The 24,378-nt window shown below is 38.8% G+C and overlaps 1 protein-coding gene across 4 annotated transcripts in view; it reads right to left on the reverse strand.

Annotated features, from left to right (window-relative positions):
* Positions 1-287: 287 nt before the first annotated feature.
* BEGAIN (brain enriched guanylate kinase associated) overlaps positions 288-24,378 on the reverse strand; it is a 118,954-nt gene continuing 94,863 nt past the window's right edge. For all 4 annotated transcript variants that reach the window (XM_071809653.1, XM_071809652.1, XM_065839335.2 and 1 more), the window contains 3 exons: positions 9,127-9,234; positions 5,578-5,661; positions 288-2,378 (listed from right to left, as the gene is read on the reverse strand). In XM_071809653.1, coding sequence (XP_071665754.1) covers positions 1,011-2,378; positions 5,578-5,661; positions 9,127-9,234 — 1,560 coding nt within the window. In that variant the 3' untranslated portion in view covers positions 288-1,010. The remainder of the gene's footprint in view (positions 2,379-5,577; positions 5,662-9,126; positions 9,235-24,378) is intronic.

Genomic DNA, 24,378 nt, shown 5'->3' on the forward strand with positions numbered 1-24,378 from the left:
TGCTTAGTGAACTCAGGCTTCCTGATAAAAAATTTGTTTTCTTGTTTACTTTCCCCAGGCTGATGAGAAGCAGTCTTTCCATGTCCAGGGTTGTGGACTGAGAGCCAGTGTCCTGGAGCTTACAGAGAAAGAAAGGCACAAAAAATCTGAACCAGGAGCTTTACTCATTAACTTCTGCTGGACTGATGCCACTCAGAGCAATGCCATATTCTATTGACTAGAGTGTATTTTAATGAAGGAAAAAACCTCAAACCAATGCAACAAACCCCAAACCAAATATATCCACTGGTGTCTTTTATTAAGTAATGCAAAATACAGTATTAATTATGACACTGCATGCATTTTAGACAATATAAATGCAAGCCTACAGAAAATGTGACAAAGAAACCCTCAATTACTTTTGAGGTAGTATACAAGGAAAAATAGGAAAGCAGAAACACAGTGGATTAAAAGAACAAAATATTAGTATCACTTTGTGCATACATTAGTCACTCATAAATACATTTGTATGAAATAATTTAAGATACAATTCCATTCTTGTTAAAAAATATACTTATTCAAATTCACCATTCTTTTTTGTTTTGTTTTCACATGACATTTTATGGTATTTTATCGGGTGGATTTATTTTTTATCACCGCCGTCATGATTTTACCCTTTTCCTCCAAGAGTATAGGCACAGATGGCCTCATGCACAAAAATAAATAAGAAAGCTGCTTGAAGGGAAAAGAATTCTGCTCAAATAGCTTAGGATAGTCTAATAAATACCATTTTGTTTATAAAAATATTTCAGGTTTATAAAAGAGGGGAGGGGACAGTCTCCCATGTGGAAAGAATGTTAAGTGAAAAGTGCTGTGTAACATTTTTGAAGAGATTTTCTTTGAACATTTAGTACCATTATGAATATATATTTTATAATAATCCTGTTTCTTAGAACCTTATTGTTCACCAGAAGTATCAAATGCTGTTTGCTTCCTTTTGTTTGTTGTCTTATTGCCGTTTTGGAAGATGCCTAGTTCAGAAGGGTTCCGTATAATTGTGCTTTTGTAAGGCTGTCCTTCCGACTCAAACCAGTACTCCCAGTCCGTTGAAACTGCTGCTGTTTGCTGTGAATACCCGAATGGCTTCCTTGCTCCATGGAAGACTGGTGGATTTCTGAAGCCTCCACTGAACTCTGGTTAAGGGACTCTGCTGAGCTGTTGGGGCTCACGTCCACGTATTCTCTTTTCAATACCGGGCTATTTTCGATGTTTTTGCTACTGCATAACTGGACGGTGATCCTTTCATTTTTTTGGTCTCTCGATTCTTTTGTTTTATAAGTGGGCAATTTTTCCTGTTTACAGCTAGTGCTGATGTCAATATTCAGACCACTGTCTGTTCTCAGGAAGCAAGAATCCACAAGTCTGCTTTGGCAGATATCGTCTCCTTCTGAGCAGCTATCTGCTTTGTAACTAGCATAGATGGGACTTGTGCAACTGTCTCCCTTTTTAATTGGGCTGCTGTAGTACTGCTCCGAAAAGCTACAGGGTGACAGCCTGCCAGTGTTTCTGTAAGAGTATGCACCAATGTCCTCCACGCTCAATTGCCTCCATCGCCCAGGCAAGTCTTCTTCTGAAAGGTGGGTGCCCCTGCATTCATTCCTCATTTTCTGGTTTGCTAAAGCCTGCTGTGGTGTTATGGCTGAGAAATGAAAAGGTTCGTTCGCATAAGGAGACAGAGTCCTAGTAAAAGTGGGTGAGTTCTCATTGTCGTCGGCAAGCTCCATGTGCTGGGCAGGTTTGGACTTGGCAAACCTAGGACTTCCCTGATGCTCGTAACCTGCAGGTGACTTTCTTTCAAACAGTTCATCTCGGCTGCTCATGTAGATCGCTTGCTGAGAGGCCGTCAGAGTGTTGGCTTGGGCGTTCTCCTTCTCCTCGGAGGTGACGCTGAAGCTGGAATAGGAGCTGGAGGTTGGCAGGGAGGTAATGTACTCTGGGAAGGCTTCATGAGAGAAGCTGGAATGGAAACCGTCTTCTTCGACGGTGCTGTCTGTGGAGTTCTGGGACCTCAGGAACCCCACATCTTTCACCTGTGTGTCCACGCTCTGTCTCCTCTCCCTTCTCCTCTCCTCTGGGCAGTAAAGGGCGGTGTCACTGCAGTAGATGTCTGACTTGTACTGGGGCCTTTGTCCAAGTTTTCCAGTAGAGTCCTGAAAATCCCTTGTAGATGGGCTTGACAGGTGTGAAGACAGGCTGTTTGGATCTGGTTTTTCCAGTACTTTGGCAATGACACAAGTGGGTATGGTATCAGCGTATGATGTGTGGCACAAGGGGACAGAAAGGCTGCAGCCGTGTTTTTCCAGATGGATGCTGACTCTTTCCTGAAATTCGGACGGCAACTGTAGCATAAAGAGATGACAAAGGGGACAGGAAAAAAGAGTGAACAACAGTGCTGGTGTCTGCTTGGGCCTATACAACATCGATAGAAGAGTGCTCTTTACAGTATATGGCTCAGTATACATGGTTCTTTGACTAATGTGGTGGCTACGATCTTTGTGCATTTCTGAAAACAAATGTAATCAAATTACTTTCACTTTTTAACATTTGGAAATCTTCATCTTCTTCCCCTCATGGAAAACATTGTGAAATTGAAATGTTTCCTGCCAAGTTAATTCAGGTTGTAAAGAATGTATCAAGCAACAATTTTAAAAAGACAGGTAGGGAATTACAGCCTACAGCAACACTTTCCAGACTGTGTGCTTATGTCTGATTTGCAGTTGGAGTGGAGGCATGTGGAGGTCTCTGCTAAGGTGAGGAAAGAGGAGGAAGAGATCACATCTATTCTATTCTTCTTTTGCCTTTTTTTGAGCTCATCTTGCCTCCAACCTGGTGCCAAATTGGCTCCTGCCCTCAAGCATTGCATTTGATAAACAATGCTCTTTGAAGAGGCAGGAAAGTTGGTTTCACTGACACTTAAAGCCATGGTACTGGCTGCTGTGACAGGAGCTTTCCTGTGCTGGGTAAGAAGCAAATCAAACTGACTGCTTTGCCCCAGCACTCGGACACTGCTTGTCAGATCACCCATCTATATAAGCCTCAACATCTTCCTTTACAGCAGCTTCTAGCTGACTGCTTTTCTGGTTTCTTACTACACTAATAGAAACCAGACCTGAAACCTGAATATACATTATGATTCCTGGGGCAAACTATTCAAAATTAATCAATAAGTCTGTTATGCATCATAACTCGTATAGTTTTTGGAGGAAGTCAGGATCAGGTCTATGGACAGTGGTTCCACCTGCCATTCTGTCATGTGGACCAGAAGAGACTGAGACCCTATGTTCCTCGGTGTAGCTGAAAATCCTGGTAGGTGATGCCTAGGCAGGTTTCGCCAGGCATGCTTGCTGTCCAGTATTATCTTCCTTACTCATTTTGGATCTCAATCAATGATCAGACAGGGATATGAGAGAGTGCTGCATGGTGGCTGTCTCTCAGTATTTCTTGCTGGAAATCAAAAGAACTCACATTTGCACTAGGTTTCAAGTTTGTAACTGTGATAACTCTTTTGATACCCATGTTGATCTACACTACTTAGGAGTTCAGCCCTTAAATACTTGGCTGAACTCTGATTTACTCAGCACTTGTATTTTATAACTAGAAATCATGTTCCTCTTTACCAAATATTCAGTGGTTTCCCTTCTCACCCTAATGACCCACTCCCTCCTTTGTTTCTCTAAAGAGAGAACCCAAGAAATACTGAAGTGGTGTCTTCCTGTCGCTATTTTAAGAAAGAGAAATTTAAGATGCCTGCTCCTTGTAATGATCTGATGTTGTATAAGGTATGGAGCTCCTCTTTTAGATTCTTTGGGAAGTTTTTAAAATTGGTTTAGTCCCCTCAACTAAATGTATTCAAAATATGGCATGTTTTGAAATGGCATTCTTAATGTGAAATAGAATGAATGTTTTTTTAACCAACAGACCTTCCAGGATATTTTGGATTAATCATTGTGTTGTTAATGAGCTCATATGTCTTCCATTGGAAATAAAGAGTGTGATATTGCCAATCTGCGGGCAGACAGCAATATTAGTCATAGTAAGTACAGATGCAGCGTAGATTGAACAAACAGGTTGTAAAATAGGGCTGCTGTAAATTGCCACAGAAATGAGGAAAAAAATACAGTTCATTTAATATGAAACTGCTGTATGGGGCAGCTATTACTTTAGTATACTGTAACACTACTGTCTGATCTATTTTTTTATACATTATTTAGATTATGAAATGTGTTAAGAAAAAGAACATTATTTTTAAGGTATTGCACTGGAAACTGGAATTACTATAATGATATTGCTGTCGCATTACTGTATTGTACTATAGTTTAGGCTTTTGGATAATCTACAATACTTTGTCAGGCAATATTTGCATTTGTAAGGAAATTATTTGCTGTGACAGCACATTCATACTTGCTAAATTAATAAATACTCAAACTTAAGAGTGGAGGCCTTGCCTATTCAATTGAGTGTATGACAGGCTGGGAAATGGTGGGGACATCCCACAATTGTGATAGTTTTCTACAAGTGAACCACTACATTTGAGGTCCTAATTCTTGCCAACAGGTAGGGTGCTTTCAAGTGTTGGTAAAGTCCTGGTAACTCCTGGATATGATTTGCTAAGCAAAGTCAGTTACTAGGAAAAAAATAGCATGACCAGGATAATGGTTGATTTGGAAGTTCTGTCTCAGTTCCAGAAAATCATTGCCCTTTTGACAGAACTCTTACTCTATCCTTATTTACCAAAGTTGTTTAGTGCTCTGGAGCACTCTACTGGCTCAGAAATGGTTTATACATTCCACATTCAATTTCCATTATTCCACCGCAGAATTGCACAAGAGAGACCATTTTGGGGGACATTAACCTGATGGGATTGAAAAAGAGAAGACTTTTATCCATGACCTTCAACAAAGCAATACACATGAGGAAGGTGCTATTGCTTTGTGTAGGGCTTGCATCCCTAAAGGCGGTCTTGTTCACTAAGATAATATTTGCCTCCCCTTCAAGGAGTCTGTTCTCAAGCCAGGTTTCCTTGGAAGCGAGGATTACTAATTAAAGTCTACACCTTGGAAATCAATCATTCAGTGCTCTGGTTGCTTTAGAGAAAGATATTTGTTCTGTCAGTCCATTTTAAAATTCAGGTTTAGAAATTAGCTGGACTGGAAAATAGCTTCAGGAGGAAAATTGATTATATCAGAATCTCTGATGCCTGTAGCTTGTCATTTCCCTACTCTCACCCCCCCACTTGCCCCCCTGCATTTTGCAGTCCAGTGTTCTTAACACTTTGGTTTGGCTAAAATGTTTGTTTTTCATGTGATCAGTGCAGGCCCATTCTACCAGACAGCCGAGGTTCTGAGGAAGACTGTAACTTCCAGTTCCATCACTGGCTGTGGTTTTGTCAGCACAGAGCACCAGCAGGTGCACAAGCCCAAGGGTGTGTGGAATCAAAGCCTTAAGGGCACACAAGTTCTGGAATTGATGCATGTAAAATAATCTGTTTTCCATAAAATATTTATTTATTTGAATATTCACCAAGTTCAGTCACATTACCTCCGAAAGCTTATGTGCCCTGTCGTAATTCTTGCTGCACTGGAGCAACTGAGCAGCTAAATTGCAGTCCTTCCTATAGAGTTCCTAGAAAAACAAAAAATAACCTGTTTTTTAAAGTCTGCAAGTAGCTTGTGGCTTTCAGCCTTTCTTTCATGCCTGAGCAATCTTTTAAAAATTTCCTTTGGGGAGGTGTGGAACATACTTAAGATTAAGATTCTGTGTTTCTTGCAGAGTCCTGAGATGTTTGCCTCTTTTACTCCTTGAGGGCAGATAAAATTACTAAAAAGAGAATTTTGAGAACTCTTACTACAGAACAGTAATCCACATTTCAAAAGATGGATACTTACCATTAGGAACTGGACTTTGTATTGTTAACATGCATGGTTCTATGAAGGCTAAAATAAATCTGATCTTTTAAACAAAAAGAAAATGTAAGAACAGACAACTTTTACTGAGTCTTATCCAGATCAGCACTAGGATACTACTTTAGAAAATGTTTAAATAGTTTTATGAGACTGTGGGAGAAATTCATTGCAGAAATACACATTGTATTGTTTTATAAAAGGATGGCCTTTGTCTTATGAAACTTTCTTGCTGGTTCCTGGCTCCTTTCATATCTTGCAGAATGCAGCTACACAAACATATTAAGTCTCACTGCAAATATTTGATACTGCAGAACAGGGTATTTTTACTGGATAAGAAATTACCATGAGAATTCCACACAGGGAAAAAGAGAATTTAAACAAGCCTCTTATACTTTTTTTTTTTTTTTTTTTTTTTTTTATTGAATGGCTCCCACAGCCTGTTTAATGGGAAAACTCAGTACATAGATTTGCCCTTCAGCTAAATTTAATTTAGCACACATGACTATAACTATATCCTTCAACCAGTATCTTTAGGTCCCTGGAGGTGAGAGTTGTATGTTGCTTCTAGTCAAGGTGCTTCAGAATTTGACTTTATTGTTGGGCATAGATAAGACAGACAAAACATAAAGGTACGATGGACACAAGGCTGGGCTAACCTGTAAAAATTAGAAAATGCTTATAGAGAAAAGGTGTTGAATACTGCAATGATTTTAATTTTATTTCATGCTAGTGTTTTAATTTTATCATATGCAGATTTTTACTGTTCTACTTGTTCTTTGCAGAACTGATAAAGAAATTTTCTATGAAAAGGAAAGGTGGAAATTCTCTTTGTTTCGAAATACAATTTTAGAACTACTCTGTAATAACAGATACAATGAGATATTCCTGGGAGTCTGTGAGGCATGAAGGTAGTAAAGGTGTTTTTTCTATGATCATTAGTTCATTATATCTTCATATTCAAGGGTCTTCAGGTACTCTTTTGTGTGTGTGTGTGTGTTTATACAAGCTTCTATACATGCCACTTCTGCCTTAAATGTACTGGGGAGATACATTCATTTATGCAAGTCTTAAAATTTATATTGGTACACACTATTTTTATTCCTGAAAACAGATGCAAACAGTAGGAATTCTATAATTTAGAAGCAAAATCTGTTTCATGTGCAAGTGATTTTGACACGTTACATGCACATTAAACACATAATATATTGCTGCACAATATGCAGCACTAAGTACTCCAAGTTCCATATGGAATTACTAGGCACACAAAAAATTAAATCACTCCAAAATCTAATCCTTTCTTCAAAAGCTCTGAGGCTCTGTTTCTGTGAAGCAGTTGTCATGGAGAGCACAAAAAGTATTTCTGACACTTTATTTTTAGTAGCTTTAAAAATTGCTACAGAAAAATTATATATGGGTTGAATGTACCACGTGTACATGCTGGGACATGCCATAGGACTGGGGTGACTTTCTGTCCTTTAATGTTTATCCAAATGGAAACTAGCCACATCTCTGGCAACTAGAACAATAATTGGCAATTAATGCAAAAAGTGTTCTTCATAGTCTAAAATACGTTTTTGCATCCTTTTACATATCTGTCAGAAGAATAAGGGGAAATATAATCAAAAGAAGAAATATTGGCAAGACAAAAACCTGTTCTCTCCATGTAGGATTCTTCAGTTTAACACTTTCTACTTATTAGGCATTATATTATCTTTTTTCATAGTTCTTTATTTTAGAGTTCAGAATTTAACCTTTAACTAGTCATGCTGCACAACTAAGGGTAGGATTTTGTTTCTGAATCAACCTCGATTGTGAAGAAGTAGTACTGTTATTTGAGGCTTCTGAACTGTACTCTAATGTTCACTGTAGTCCAGAATAATTATTGAAAAAGAATACTCTGTAGTTCAGTCCAGTCTAAGCTGCCTTTTAAAAGCTATGATTATTGAAAACACTCCTTCAAATCTAGGCTCAATCCTGACTCAGAGAAGTAGTGTAAATGCATGAATACTTGTTGGGAGAATGTTACAATATTTTCCCTTCCATTTTAAGCCTGAAATAATGCCACTGATATCAGCTGAGTTATTCTCGATTTATACCCATGTTTCTAAAACCTAAATTTAGTCCACTTCATTTGCCAGGTTCCTTTAGTTACAACTACTAGAGTTATGAACTAACCATTGTTTCAGCACAATTTCTATAAAAAATAAAGGGCCAGATTGTGAACTCTTTGTTTCCGCTGGAAACCTATTAATCACATAGGCATAATTCACATAAACAGTCATATTAATGGGATCAAATGCTCCCTGCCATGATTAAGAGTTCATATGAAATATGGGAAGGTTGAATGTAAGATGCTGAAAAATAAGTGCGAAGAGAAACATGTCTTCTGTAGATGAATTTTTTATTAGGTGTCTAAGAAATGGCACAATAATGAACTAAATGCCTGCAATGTTCCTTTCTTTGCTGTCTGTTTTAGGTTTGTCCCTGGAAGGTTTTCATGAGCTGGGTTGCCAGCTGCAGTGTACATACCAGTTTTCAGCAGTGTTTAATGAGATGCAGGGTGACAATTGCCAATGATGTTCCCTGCTTTGTTCTACACAGAAATTGTTACATTATTACACATGAACCACAGCTGGGAAAAACCTGGCTCCTGATCCCCGAATAATCTGAGTGACCAGGTTGGGTTAATTCTGTTTTCTGCTAGTAGAGCTCACTTGTGCTGAGTATCCCATTTCCAGAGGAATTACAGTAAATGTCAGGCTCTACCCTGTATCTGAAATCTTTTTGATGAATCCTCACCCCATACATGCATCCACACAAGAGCTCAGAGCATGTGCATCCACACAAGAGCTCAGAGCATGTACATCCACCAGTTTGCTCTACTAGACTGGAACCAATGGCAAAATCAATGTGGAAATATTGCCATTTCTTGGAATATTTTTTTCATCTGTTTTAGGTTAGATGTAAGGAAAAAAAAAGTGAAAAACCTCACCACAACACCATATCATAAGGAGAATTGGATTTACAAAATTATGGAAACAATCAAACATGACTTTTAACTGTCAAGGCGACAAGTTACTTTTTATGTAAACAATAAGAAATTATTCTATAGTTTCCTGGAAAGTGCATGGCCTAATTTATTTCTGAATATAATCTCAAGATGTACCCATAATTAAATACTTACATTGTCTTCTGACAACTTATCTATTGTCACCTTGGCCTCTATTAAGTGATTATTGAGTGCAATTATTTCATGGCTCAAAGCCCGTTTTTCCTCTTCGTAATGTTGACCCTGTATAAAAAATGGAGTAGTCAGTATTTTTGCTGCTGTCAGAATATTTCAGAAAAAGGCCCAAAGGTTGATGTTATTCTCAAATCCAGGGAAAAGCACAACAGACCAATATATTTTTTTTTCTATTTTTTTGCTATTTTTAATCAGTAGATGAGGCAACGTATTTTGAAAATGTAGAGGTCAAATCGAACTCACATTAGAAACCTTCACAAAAGTCTCTAGTTAGTCCATGCAAAAATGTTAGATTGAGCATCAACTATTCCTTATTTGCTACAAGGCAGGTTGCTAGCCTGGAAGTGACTCGGGCTGCTCTTGACTTTTGCTACAAGAACGTTTCACTTCTGCCATTAGCTCCCATTCTCACAGGTGAGAAAGAACAATACTTAAAAAGGAAAGTAGCGGTGTTTCAGCCAATTTCATTTTAGTTGTTGACTGTTATGGCTGCTTTAAAAACCATGAATGAGGTTGTTCATTTCTCAAGATGAATGTTTGCCTGATTGCGGGGTTAACACTCATTAGCAGAGTGTGACCCACTGTGGGATAACAGGAAAATAGTCTTCAAACTTCTTGCTACCTGCTAATTTAATCTTGTTACCAGTAGGCTGTAACTCTGTATTATTAGCACAAAGAAATCAGTGTAAAAAGTAAAGTGCCACTGGCCCTTCCCATACTGTGTTCCATTTTCATGTTGCAGTGTATATTGCACCGCCTCATATATCAAAAATTGGTTTGTAGCATTTATAACCCTCTCTCCAGCCTTATGTTAATATTAAAAAGTGTGATAACTTCTGAATGCTGTAGCTGAGATCAAGGCATCTTCCTTGTGCTCAGAGCTGTACATGACCAGGTAACAAAGAAGGTCTGAGAATTATCTGGAGGGATCTTTTAGAAAGCAGCATTGCAGTAGGAACAGAAAGTAAACTTTAATAAACATCTGTTTTGTTTGCAAACTCATTTCAGTGACAAATTCACAATCTCACTTCCCATTCTAAAATTGTTAGAGTCATTTGTGAAGGACTTTCTCCAGAAGGATGATTGTATTAGCTACTGAAATTTCCCAAATGCCATATTGCCAGGGTCACACAAAAATCTTCCATCAACACACAGTCGGTACTGTCAGCTAATTGACAGCAATGGGAGTTGTGTGTTTTGAAGTCCAAATGAATATCAAGGTTAATTATCCAGCTGCAAAGCACCAGGCTATATTAAGGAAGGGTGATTAAATTGAAAGTGGCAACTCTCATCCCACATTGCTATTTAAAGAAAAACACCTTCTCAAATGGTCTAAGCAAACCCACGGCTTGCTTTAAACAGTGTAGATATGATTACGGCGTCTTCGTGAAGGTCTGGACTGGCCTGTTTTAATGTCAGCTTTTCTATGGGCCATCTGTTCCCCGTCATTGCAAGACCTCTGTCTTGACAACCCAACTCTGGTTCAGGCTTGACACCTCACCCGTCCTCCTTCCCATTGATCAGGTCCTCCTCCCAGCTGCCTGGGGACTATGTCATGGAAAGCCGAAGCGTAATTTTGGGAGCTTCCAAGAGCTCCAGCCTCACTGATCTTAGGGGCTGTGTTTCTTAATCAGGTGGATTGATGTGGTTTTATATGAGGCCCTTAACTTGCATTGATTTTATTGTGAAGTAAAAAAACTAAGCAATTTGTAAACCTCCTGTACATCTGTGCACCTCTAGAAATCTGTCTCCTTTGAGAGTATGACTGAAGATTACATTTTCAAAGGTATTTAGCTGTGTAATGAGGTAGACAAGTACTATATTGGGATCTCCAGCTACCTAAGTACCTGGGAAAGATGTGTCCCCACAATTTACCAAGTCATTTCATGCTTCTGTAGGGTCTAGGCCCACTGAGCACAGACTTATTCTTCCAAATAACCATGTATGTCGAAGATTTTATTAATCCTTGTATGACAATCTGTTGTCAATGCCAGGGCAGCTGATTCATAGGAACCCCTTTTGCTCTTTCTCTGATTTCAGTAAGTGTTGCTCTTGCCTAACTAAATTGAACTTGACTCAATATATTCTACAGTTCAGGAAGATAATCTGATCAAGGATTTATAGTCTTCAGCATAGAAAGTAGCTCATAAAAGGACAGCAGATTCAGGCTTCAGAAGCAGTATTTTCATTGCAGAGTAATGCTGAATCTCACTGAATTATATGTTCATTTTATTTCAGTTACTTATAACTTTTGGGCTGATGTTTCCCAGGCTTTGTACCTGGCCAGCTCTGACTTCAACAAATATTGTCCACGGGTAGATGTTGGCATCTTCCTCTTGAAATCGCTGCTGTTGACATGAGCAAAAAGTCTGTCACACTGTGACAAAATGAGGGAGCCTAAGGGTGGACAGGACCCTGAAAGATTTTGACATATTGACCACATACTGTATGTCCATCTTACAAAGTTCAGGACTTCAGCCAGATATCATGGTCCCGTGGTGGCAGCAACAGGGCAGAGGCTTAATCCTGACACCACTCTGGGGAAAATGGTGCAGCTGGAAAACATAGCATTGTAGTGCTAGATCACTGATTTATAAATGTTGCAACTTTGAACCCTCTAGTTGCACTTGGACAATCATATTTTCAGCACTGGGTACATAAGACAGAAAGGGATGAATCGAGGACAGAAATCATGATATCAGTGCTATGAATGCAAGTTACAAATAGAAACACTTATTTTATTTAAACTACTTTTGAACAGACCTCTCCATGTTTAGTGGATTTTAGATGTTTGGTCTTCCTGCTCTTCTATAAGGCTGGTGACCTTACATGTCTCCTTTTGACATTGATTTCTGCTCTGCAGGCGCTAACAAATTGTCTCTCAAATGGTGTTATTGATATGCCAATAGCTTGCAGCTGGGCTGAAGGCTCCTAAAGTCCACTCCAAAATGCCATAGCTATAGGCTGCAATAGATTGAGCTTCTGGTGGATCTTTGTTCAGAAGTCTTTGTTGAGTCAGCTCAGTGCATTTTACCCCTGCCTCCTCACCTAGCACAGAGCCAGCATAAAAGAATTCAGCTCCATAGCGTCTGACTAGCTTGACAGAACTGCAGTCATGTGCCCATGTCTGAGTCAGATCAAATTCATACTGCTGGGTGACTTCAGCAGTGCACAGCACTGATATTAATGTTGGGAGAACCAAACATTCGAAGCATTGCTCCTACCCAGGATTTGACATGAGCCTCATTGCTGCCCTCTCAGATCTGATGAAGGAACTGAGTATTTGCTCTTCACAGTGGGATCAAATTATACATATATATATATGTATATGAAGATTGCCTCTGCCTAGAACCTTGTTTTTCTTATACTTGGTATCTATCGCAGTGACAATATCCATCATACCTTCACAGATCCATAAAAATATCAGGTGTGACTTTCAAAAGTGTTCAGTATCATCTAGTCCCTCCACCTGTTATTTGTGGTTTAAGTGAAAAGGCTTTTGGTAGGTTGGTATAGCTTGAAGTAATTAACAGATCGGTGTGATTTGGAAAGTTACAAAAGCCAGATGAAAAGGTCTGCTTTTCTTGTGTATTAGTGGATCCACAAAGGTTCCTGCTCTAGTACTTCAGCAGAAATTGAGCAGCCTAAAAGTTGGCGCTCTCTCTGGTAATGTTTCAGTCTCCCTTCAATGCTTTCCAGCAACTGGAGAGTGTCCTACTGTAAAGAAGTGTCAGACTATTAGTCACGGCTAGGTTGATTACTGTCATCTCTGCTGTCCTGTGGGAACTTTGACTAAAGGTTTTTTGAAATCAGTCTCCATTTTGCAAATGAGCAGTGCTGGTCTATGTAAATGTCAGCCTTTTCAAAGACGGCAAAGTAGATCTGTTCCTTATGTTCCTGTAATGAACATTTCAATGGATAGCACGTAAATGCTAATGTGAGAATCATACAGTGGTAGTAGAGACCATCAAGGCAGGCCAGCAGCATTCCATTGGAAATAGCTCTGAATGACAAACAGAAAGAGAGACTTGTTCTGTTACGAGTGTCACCAAAGTGGCAGTGGTATCCCACCTTGAATGCCTGGACAGAGGTTTACTGCAAGATCTTTTGATGTGGTATACAGGCAGAACTTTATTCACTTTTTTCATTAACACTGTGCTTGTTCAGGAGCAATACAGCACTTCCACAGGAGAAATTCCCTGCGTTTTTGTACCAGTGTAACATGGTTAACTCAGTACTTTTCTCACAGAGCACCAGTCATGATCTTTTCGTTGCAGATATTAATAGGCGCTGTAAGGTATCTGCCAAGCAACTGCAATGTGTTTACTGTTGTTCTGTGGATGGTAGTTGGCAAAGAAGTGCTTGTGGGACCATACTTTCAAAATAAAGTCTATATATTTTTAGGTGGTATTTTATAATCTCATTGAAATCATCATATGAAGGATAAAATGATAGTTGCAGATGACACAAAACTGGCAGGAGTAGCTAGTACACAGAAGAGTTGTTCTACCACCCAGAGGGACTTCTACAAGAAGGGATGAGAAATGGGATGAAGGGAACCTCACGAAGTTCAACAAATAGAAATACAAGGTCCTGCACCTGGGGAGGAAGAACCCCATGCACCAATATAGGCTGGAGGCCACACAACTGGAAAGCAGCTTTGCAGAAAATGACCTGGAGGTCCTGGTGGACTCCAAGTTGAGCATGAGCCAGCAACGTGCCCTTATGGCAAAGATTGTAACAAGAGCTGTGCTGGGAGAAGTGTTGCCAGCGAGTTGAGGGAGGTGGTCCTTCTCCTCTATTTGACATTGGGAAGGTCACATCTGGAAAATTGTGTCCAGTTACGAGATAGATATGGACATACTAGAGAGAGAGTCCAAAAAATGTCCAGGAAGATTATTAAGGAATTGGAGAATCTCTCATGAGAAAAAGCTGAGAGAGCTGGGACTGTTTAGCCTGGAGAAGACAAGGCTCTGGCGAGATATCATCAATGTATATAAATATCTGAAGAGAAGGTGAGAAGAAGAGAGAGGCAAACTCTCTTCAGTGCTGCCCAGTGACAGGACAAGAATTAATGGGCACAAACTGAAACATACATGGTGACATCTGAACATCAGGAAACACTTTTACTGTGAGGGTGACTGAGCACTTGAAAAGGTTGCCCAGAAATGTTGTGGAGTTTCCATCCTTGGAGATACTCAAAAGCTGTCTGGACAACCTGCTCTAGGCATCCAAGCAGGGGTTTTGGACCAGATGACTTCCAGAGGTCCCTTCAAACCTCAACCATTCTGCAGTTCTGTGAGATCTGTAACTGATTATGACTATCACACTTCACTTAACTGCTGTGATAACTGGTAAGCGGCATTTGGGGTTGGTATGTTATAGGGTATTTTAAAATCCCTCTATTAGCAAACACATCTGCCAAGTTCTGCAAAGATTACTTAATATATAATTAATACATGTTTAGGTCCTAATAAAATAGGAAAAAGGTATGCATTGAATATGGTATAAGTTCACTTATATTTCTCCCTGATATTCCATCAAGACTTCAGACAGACCTCAAGCTATGTTTGATGCATGTGAATTCCTGTCTTTTGGAGTCAGTGAAGCATTGTCTAATTATTACTGAAAATCACATTAAGAGTGGAGGATGAGGGTGTGTTATCTATCACAAAGAAAAGGCACCCAGATGCTCCATACATTCTCAGTAATTTTTCAATAAGAGTGCTTCAACAACGAGTGAGGATGAATTTGTTTTATAGCATCTGTCAGTGCATATCTCATATCCTGGTGAGAAATACATAAAATAGGCTTCCCTTGTGGAACTGAATGTTGGGAAAGTATGAAATAGTCTCTCCCACAAGGTGTGGAGACTTTTAACTGTTGCGGAGAGTAATAACGTAGCTTAGTTCAAGCTTACGTACACTCTTCTTCCTATCTAGGTGTGTCATGGTCCCTGCTGAGCAAGACACAGGTTTGAAATACAGTGTTTGAACCAAGGGACCTCTTAGCTTGCAGGTGGAGTCTTAAATAGATACCAGGGTGGTGGAGGGGATGACTAGGCCAGGGGCATATCTAAAAATATAAAGAAAACAAGAATGAGAAAACTTGTGGTGAAAACAAGACCTTTTTTCTATTGTAACTCTTAAAGTTAACAATTTTTCTATCTACAGTACTTCCCTATAGACCATATGCACAACATATGTTTTATCCATTGACTCATAAAAAAGCAGAATATAGTTTAGATTTGCAGATATCACTGGATATTCTCTGCAGTAATTCATGATTTCAAGCTTTACTGCATGTTAGTTTCTGCTCTGCAGATCTCCATGTTGTTACGACAAATGATGCGTTTGTGTCTGTACATGTTTATGGATGCTTTGGAGCTATGTGAGTTTTTCTGACAGTTTAGAGCCTCGCTATGAATATCTCCTACTCACACTTGCTTGCACCCATGGGCAGAAACTGCAATAAAACCAGTGAATTGACAGGATGAGAACAACAAGTAAGAATAATGAAAGACATTTCAATGAATAATGAACCTATATCAACTGATACCAGTTCATGACATGACCCTTGGGGTGCAGGATTTTATTCTGATCATTGTCTAAGAGCATTATTCAGTACGTATTTAATTTTTGGATTTACTTCTTTGCATAACAGTTCTATTTTTGTCTAACAGCAAAATGAGTATCCAAGGGAGCTCTTCACTTACAGACTCACTGACCCCACAAGTCTGTTAAGAATGTGCATCTTTACAAGCAACTAGAGAAAAAGAGTCAAATGTTTAGCTAATCTGTTAGGTAATTCTTCGTCAAGTTGCAAACAAATCTGCAGGAACCTATAGTGATGTATGCAGAATCTGTGGCAGCATCCTGATTGCACTTGGTGATGCACTATTGTCTCATCTTTGCTTCCTACTGTGGTAATCCTCAGGACACCCATCCTTGTCGCAACACCTCTTTACAATGCTATAGAGCCTGGATTTCAGGAATGATATTGCATTACCATAAAGAGTAACAGTCAATTAATTTTATTTACTCTATGGTATGCTAGATAATTATTTAAAGGAATTTTCTGTTTCCCAGCTACCAAGGGCACAGGTAAGGCTGCATTCTTCTGAGACAAATGTATGGCATCAAGGTTTTAAAATGCTCACTTTTCTGAGGCCTGACCTACTGCAAAAACCTGTATCATGCTGGAGTTCTTCCACATAAGGATGATAGTGGTAAGACCGTTATTCCAGTGCGACAGGCCTTATGATGAACACATGGGATAAAAGGAAGTGACAGTTATATAAGCCACGGGTTGGCTCAGGAAGAGACTCAGTTATCTGCTCTTGCCATAGCATAGTTTTTTGCATTTTGTAACTTTATCTAAGAGCTCATCAAAATAATTTAAAAGAGTTATGTGGTAACAGTGAAATGAAAGCAATAGAGGCTTCAACTGAACTACTGGTAAGAAGTGAAATGTTTTGCAAAGAGAAAAAGAAGTTACGTCAATAAGTAGCAAAGGAGAAATACCATTACTTCAGGCCACACTAGGTGGGTTTTTCAGGCTTGCAACTTGAAACTGTCACTTTAATGACTCATTGTTTGATGCTCAAATTTTCTAGCCATGTAGGTTCATCTCTAGGAATGAAGAAATTAGTGGAGAGAGGATATTGCTTAGACTCTACTTAAATGGACTGGGAAGAGAAAGTTGCTTCGTTAATTTCTCTGATTAAAGCAGTAAAATGGCCGAGGACGGAAAATGTGGAATTCTGAAATTTGGAATCTTATATTAGTACATAATAATTTTTGATCTTTGTAATATGCAAGTGAATTCTAATTAGAGTTGACTACTTAAAGAAGGGCGATTTCCCAACGAAACAACAAAACTGAGGTCAGACTGTTTACAATACTTTGCTCTTTCATACTTTGTTCTGCTCTAGGAATTTTTAAATACAAATTTCCTGTCACCTATTGACTTTTTTTCCTAATAATTAGTTGTGTAGAAGAAAAATGAAACTCCCCTTCCCCCTGTAATTACTGTCTTAAAATAACTATTTAACTAGATGCTCTCTCTTGGGAGTTAAGATATTTGTCTCTCAGAAAAGTTTCCTCAGATTTATCACACTCCTGCGGCAAGGCTGACTTTTCCTCTCTAGGTACATAGTAGAACTTGAGTGCACAAGATCTATTCTTGCAGCAAAGACTTATGCTGAGCTAGATTTGTGCCCAAACCCTGCCTGGTGGTGCCTGGCCAGCCACAGCAGCTCTGCTCTCCCTGCAGTGCCTGTCATGGTAGGAGCCCTGGTATTACTAATTTTGCTGTATTATTGTCATTCTGTCTCCTGACCACCCCAACTCACATCTAGGGCTCTTCCTCTTCTTGAAATGTATCCTTAAAAACATGTCCACATCCAATGTGTATGCCTTTATATGCTACCATTTCATTGGTTAAATCTAATATACATTGAAACATCAACTGGGATATTGACTGAAAAGATTTCGTAAGCTGGCTGCAAAATTGAGAGTGTAGTACAGGGAATAAGCACAATGCACTTGTGTCTTTTCTGTGTGAACCAGACCATCCTTTTTTTTTATTAAAAATATGTATATATATCTGCTATTTACTTGGTAAAATCTCCTGCTGGGTAAAGCTATTTAAGGTTTGGTGGTTTCCCCATGCCTCAAAGCAACCCCAGCTCTTTGAGAACATTATGAGAAAATCCCTATAAGCTCTTTTCAAGTCAGATGAGGGGAAGTTCATTAAAGTAAAATGTTCTGTTCAAATATCAAACCCTTCAGACTCTGCTAAACTGTGTATTTTTGTATTTTTGGCAGCATCCCAATTCAAACTGCTATAACCAAGTACAATGACTATATTAAATAACTAGTGTGAAAAAGTAAAAAAAAAAAAGAAGTTATTACATGAATTGCTTAAACAAAGAGAGAATTTTACTTCCAGTCCTCCTAATATGTTACTCAAGTCTCCTCTGCCTCCTAATGCAGCTCTCTGCAGAGCTGTTTTGGTGGTTGTTGTTGTAGTGATTTTTCATATGGGCTTAATTGTAGCTCTTTGGAACTGCTGAGAAAGCCTGGGTGGAGGGACAGGCAGGAGTGTGCTGGAGAGCTGGAGTGAAGTTTGCTGTGTGGTTGTGGTCACATGAGGCTTTGCAATAATAGATATAGTCACACTTGACCCTTATATGACATCCACTGTTTCTGCTGACTAGTGTTCAAGGAGTAAACTCTCCTGGTATAAGGAGAGGCTGCAGAATGGATGTATCAGAGTACTGGTTAAACTTAACTATAAAAGAAGTGCAACATTTCCTCCCCATTGGACTGCTCAGATCAAATCCAAAGAAAACAAAACACAGATATATTTTTATGAAAGGATTTGCTCCTACAAGCAGATAGGAAGCTCGCCGTATGCTCCTTACATTGCTAGTCAGAGTGGTCACTTAAACTGTTGTCTCTGGTTTGTGCAGACAGAATCATAGAATAATTTTGGTTAGAATATGCCTTTTGGTCAAGAGAAATGTTATAACCTTTCTTCCATGTCACAAGATGATTGCTATATGGATCAACTGTCTTACTTGAATCAGCTCTACTCTTCTCTATGCCATTTCAGAACTATTCTGGAATTTTATTTGCCTTCTAAACTGCTCTGAATTATGCCGTAACTTCACAGTCCTTTTTTTCAGGGATGAATCTGGTTTAAGAGGCCTTTACTGCCACACAGTAGTCCACGGCTCCATGAGTTGTGCTGGCACAACTTCATTGCCATAATGGAATTCTGGCAGGTGAAAAATAACCCTTTAAAATGGAAAAAACCCTTTGTTTGGGAAAGAGGTCTTTTAAGCTGCCTTTGCCATTAAGGAAAGTGTACATAGATTCAATGACCTCAGTATTTCTTTGTGGTATTCAGAAATCTGGCTCACAGTCTAAATATTTTCTGGTATCTCAAGATTCAGTTTTCTTTGAGCCTAGAGCTTTGCAAAAATTTGAACCCTGTGATTTCTTGATGCCATTTATCATAGCTATTAATATATCTTCTAATAACATTAAGTCTCTAAGGTGTTATTTTCACAGCAGCTTATAAACATTAATATCCTCCTCAGCAGAGGTTAAACAGACCTTCCATTATTTATATGTCTAGAGTGTTGTTGTCCAAGTCTAAGCCAGTCAGTTTCCTGCCTTCCTTCTATCAGCATGGAAATTTCTTCAAAGCATGAAATTCCTGATTGTATAGTGCTTTTTTGAGCACTATCGGAGGAACAGCTCTCCAACAGTGCCTGCTTCTTTCCATTGGCTAATTGAGATGCTGAGGATAGAAATGCTGCAGACATTTACACGTTACATAGATATCTAGCTTTTAGATGCCTAAAACTAGGTAAAATGAACCTTATTTTAAGCAACTAGCTCAATGTCATACAAATCATGTTTGGCAGAGGCAAGGACTGAATCCATGTCTTTCAAGATGTAAATCCTGTAATTCCTGAGAAGCTCACTTGTCTGGATCTGTAACTGTCCCTAGGGAAGAGGAGCATGAAGGGATTTTGGAACTAGTTGAGGTGGGCTTTCAGTAAGTTGATTGCAAATGACCTCTTGCCAGTTTTGATGGGAAAAACTCAAGAAATGGACAATATGCTACTTCTCTGGGTAACAAGACTTCTGTGCCTCTGCATTTGCAAACATTTTTCCCCATTTGAATAGGTCTGGTTCCTGACTGTAGTCATCATTCTTGTTTTTTTCTGATTAAAAAGCTCTGTGATAGTTAGCATTTTCTCCCTGTGAAGAAATTTATATGAGTCAGTTGCTTTTCTTTGCTACACTAAACAAGTGATCTCCCAGAGTCTCTTGCTGAGGCAATGTCTTTACTTAGTTTTATTTTTTCAGTCAGTCAGATTGAGTGATTTTCCACACCCTTTTATAAAATGTGAATATCAGAACTTCATCCACTGTACTCAAACTGGATTTTCCCTTGTCTGAAACTCTGGCAAAATCATCATTCTAGTCTATTCACTTTTTCCATGGTTGTACAAGTACTATGTTTGTCATCTTTGTCATGGCATGCTGCTGGGAGTTCACATTGAGTTGTTCAGCCAGCGTGACTTTCAGAGTCACTGACCTTTCCTGAGTTACTGTTTTCCAGATTACGGCCCCCACCCTCCACTTCCCACTCCCTGTTTTTTGGATACGGCCTGTAAAGTATCCCTGTAGATTTTATGCTTCTAGTTGTCTGTGGGAAAGATATTTTGATTGAATGGGCACTCATCACCAGTTACTAACGTTGATAAGCTTTTTTATCTCATTTTATCAACAATAATTTTATGTTCATTTTTAGGGCACTGTAGAAAACAGTGATTAATGCTGAGAACTGTACCAGTCACTGGGCTGTCCTGATCCAGCCCTCTGAAAAAACTCTTTTGTAATTTAAATACTTTTTGAGATGGCTTTCAGTCACTTTGCAACTCATCTACTAACTGCTTTTGATACTGTATCACTGTGGCTTTTTAATCAGAATCCTATGAAGAGATGCGTGCCATGTCTTACTATTCAAGCATCTATACTTGATTGCCTTTGCTACAGAAACCATGGTTTATTTAAAAAATTTTCATAAAAATATGTTGACTTCCATTATTTATACTCCTGTGATCTAGTTTTGCAGTAACTGAACTTCATGAACTATCATTTTGTGTTTTGTACAGCTTCTATTTACCTCATTCTATGCTTGAACTCCTGGATGTTGGTGCAAATGAGCATTTTTTTCAACCTCTCAGTATTATCCCAACATTCAGAGACTTATTTAAAATAAACATCATCTAAACACATTAGTATGTGCTTTTAATTTAGCTTGGAGCTGGAAGCTAGGAATCCACTCAACCAGTTCTTTTAGGACTCTTAGGTGGAAGTTTATGTAGGCTGCTGGTTTTTGTGTTTAATAAGACATATTGGTCAACATCATCTGTAGTTTCCATTGAATTTGGAAGTTGGATTACCAACAATAGTAAAAAAATTTCTGGTTTAAAATGAAGCGTGGCACAAGAGCTCTGCCTCCTGTTAATAACCATTCAGTGAAGAGGGAAAGATGCTCATGTGTTTTCTGGCTCATGTGGTAAGGCAAGGACTTGAAGTGGCATGAAATGCCCCAGTTACATGAGATGGAGACGTTTTCCAGCACAGGCAGTCTGAGATACTGGCTTTGCAAAGCTGGTGTAAGAAGCACATGACAGTTACACTATAGTGAGGAGGGAGCTGCTTCACATTTGGACAACTCAGGGACACAGAGACAAGGTGGGGGGACTTTACTCAGCATTATTGTCCCTGACTTTTGAGGTACCCCAGCAGCAGTATATCTCTGGGTGCTACACCAACTGATTTTGAAAAACTCTTCTGCAAAGCATCAGAAACTTTGTCTGTAATGAACTTTTCAGTCCAACCTTAACATGATTAATTTTTTTAGCTGTGCTATTTGTTGAGTGACTTTGCTTTGAAAGTTAATTACTGCTTATAACTATTTCATTTACTTTCAGACACAGGCCTCTGGGAAAAACTAAAACCAAAACCCAATACGCAAAGCCAAAACAAAATACAAAACTTCCTGGTAAACAGACAATGTTAAAATGAATTAGTTTTAATCTGCTCTTTTAGTATTTTTTTTCACCTTGTCTAAGGGGTGGTCCTTCAATCATGGATGCTGTAATCATCTAACAGCTACTTCCTTCCTGCAAAGGGAAAATGAAAGACCTTTGGAGCCTGGCATGTAAAATATCCTCTGGCATTTAGAAGATTAGGACTTAGGAAGAAACTTTATGGGGACACCCTTTTTAATCATAAAGTTTGGGAATGAATGGAAAATATTTGTCAGAGAACACTGCCATGAAATTAAAGGTTGTAGGCCAGATCCAAAGGCATCACTTTGGAAAAGACCATATCCTTCTCCTCCAGTTGCTTGCCTTCTGATTCCTTCCATTCTGTGTCTCACTGTTTTTTAAAACTATTCCTAAGAACATAGTTTTAAATTCATGAAACTTTAAATCTAATTAGTAAGACTTTGTCCCCAACTTTTGATTTGCTGCTTTTGTTTATGACTTGGTTTACTGGCTTTTGTTTTCCTTTTATTTCCACATAATTCTGTTTGAAAGTGTCCTCCACACAATGTGGTACATTGCATTTACTAGTTGTCTTCAGAACTGAAATCTAATTTACTGGTCTTTTTCTAAGACTTCCTGTCATAACATTTTGTGTTTTAGGAGTAGATACATAATCTGCTTTTCAGCTTTCGAGGTCTGTTTATTGAGAGAAACATGCTAATGTGGAAGGACACAAGAGCTGTGCTGATTCTCAAACGTGATAAGAAATTTATATCAAGGCTTTAGACACATTCTCTGATGGTCAAAAGGGCTCTTTTATCCTAATTTCTAGCTGTATCTTTGAACCTTAACAAACGATCTTTCCATTTTGATACTGCAAAATAAGAGAATGAATACTCTTCCCATGCATTAATATATTTGAGGCAATTAAGACACTAACCTTCAGACAATCTGACTGCTAGAAACTAGTGGTGGATGCCCCTGCACTAGTCTCAAAGTTTAACAGAAGACATAGGTGTCATTCTTAGAGGGGAGAAGGTCAAGCACATTCTGGATCAAAACTTGTTTAAATTCCCTTCTCTAACCTGCTGTCCTAGAGAAAAGTATTGATGTGTTCCAGGATCTAACTCTAGTAAATGGCTTAAAGTCATCAGAAAAACTAATGCTTGGCTTCCTCTCAATTTACTTGCTATAGCTCTAGGAAAAAAAAATATAATATAGATATTTTAAAATATGTTAAAGTAGAATTTTATACAGGCAAGTAGGAGGAAAAAAACAACTTTCATTGCAGGAAAAGGGAGATCTATACTATTTAAGCTTCATTAGAGCCTGTGCTAACTGTTTATGTTGATAAAACTAGGCACTATTGGAAGGTAAAGAAACACTTCCTACCAGTCTCGCATGATTTCAAAGTCCATATTTTCCAGCAGATTAGATACAGAAGGTTGATTCTAAGCAATGTCCTAATTGCTATTTGTTTGCTAACAAAAATGCAACTTAAGAGCTAGCATGAGGTGCCATGTCAGATTTTAGATTCTCTAGATCTGTCTTGTGTGAAAATGCAGACATTCATAAATAATTTAGCGAACCCAGTCAAAGCAACATATTTTTTAATAGGCTTTCTATGCCAGAAAGAAGACCACTGTGATCAGCTCATCTGATCCATCTAGTTCATGCCATAAACATTTCAATCAGCAAATCCTGTGTTTGAAAAATCGTTGTTTTTTTTTTTCCTCTGTTGTTGAGTAACTCCCTGAAGACCCTGCAGAAAGGTCACCAACATTTCATGAGATGCTTCTTGCGTAGTTGAAGAAGGCTGAGTCCATACATGTCCCCAGTGTATCCCATTGCAGTGAGAACCACCCTTGAAGTGGTTGACTGCTCCACATAGTTGAAGGTCAGTACCAGATCAGCACTTTGGGTTTGGCATTTTGTGAAAGCTTTGAGCTGTAGTGGGCTGCTCTGAATGGCCAAATGAATCTGTCCAGTTTTCCCTGGGAAAACCTCAGGAGGGCTCACCCCAAATCAGCTTCAGTGAGAAGAAAAGCTGCATTGAATAGGGCCTAGAATCAGGTCATTGACATGAGGGTGATTGGGAGTGTGAGGACTGTAGGAGAGATCAAAAGGAAAAATGAATGTCAAACAGTGAGATCTTTAAACTGTACAATATGTTAATTGTCACTATTTATCACTGTCAAGTGACCATGGACCTGTTAGAAGTTTAGAATTGAAAACCTTAATGTATTCTTTATAGGAACAAAAGCTCCTGAATTATGCAGCAGCCTAAAGTGTTCCTACTACATGTGACTCAGCTTCTCTATGCATTATTTAGAGAGTCCTATGATATCAGTCTGCCACTGTGTAGCTGCAATCTCTACCACCCATTTTCACTGGCATTTTTTTTTTTGCAAATCCCTAATTCTGATTGCAATAATTGGAAACAGTCCTGCTAATGAACTTCTGCAGTATGCACTCATCTTCATCTAGCTTTGTGGCTGTCTCCAACACTACTTTAAATATATAGTAGAACTGATGGTGACTCCTTTCTAATTTTGGAGAATGAAAGCTGGAATCATATTTGCATTTCTAGTCTAAGAAAAGACTTCAAG

This window comes from Patagioenas fasciata, chromosome 5 (assembly GCF_037038585.1).
Source record: "Patagioenas fasciata isolate bPatFas1 chromosome 5, bPatFas1.hap1, whole genome shotgun sequence".
Classification (NCBI taxonomy): Eukaryota; Metazoa; Chordata; class Aves; order Columbiformes; family Columbidae; genus Patagioenas; species Patagioenas fasciata.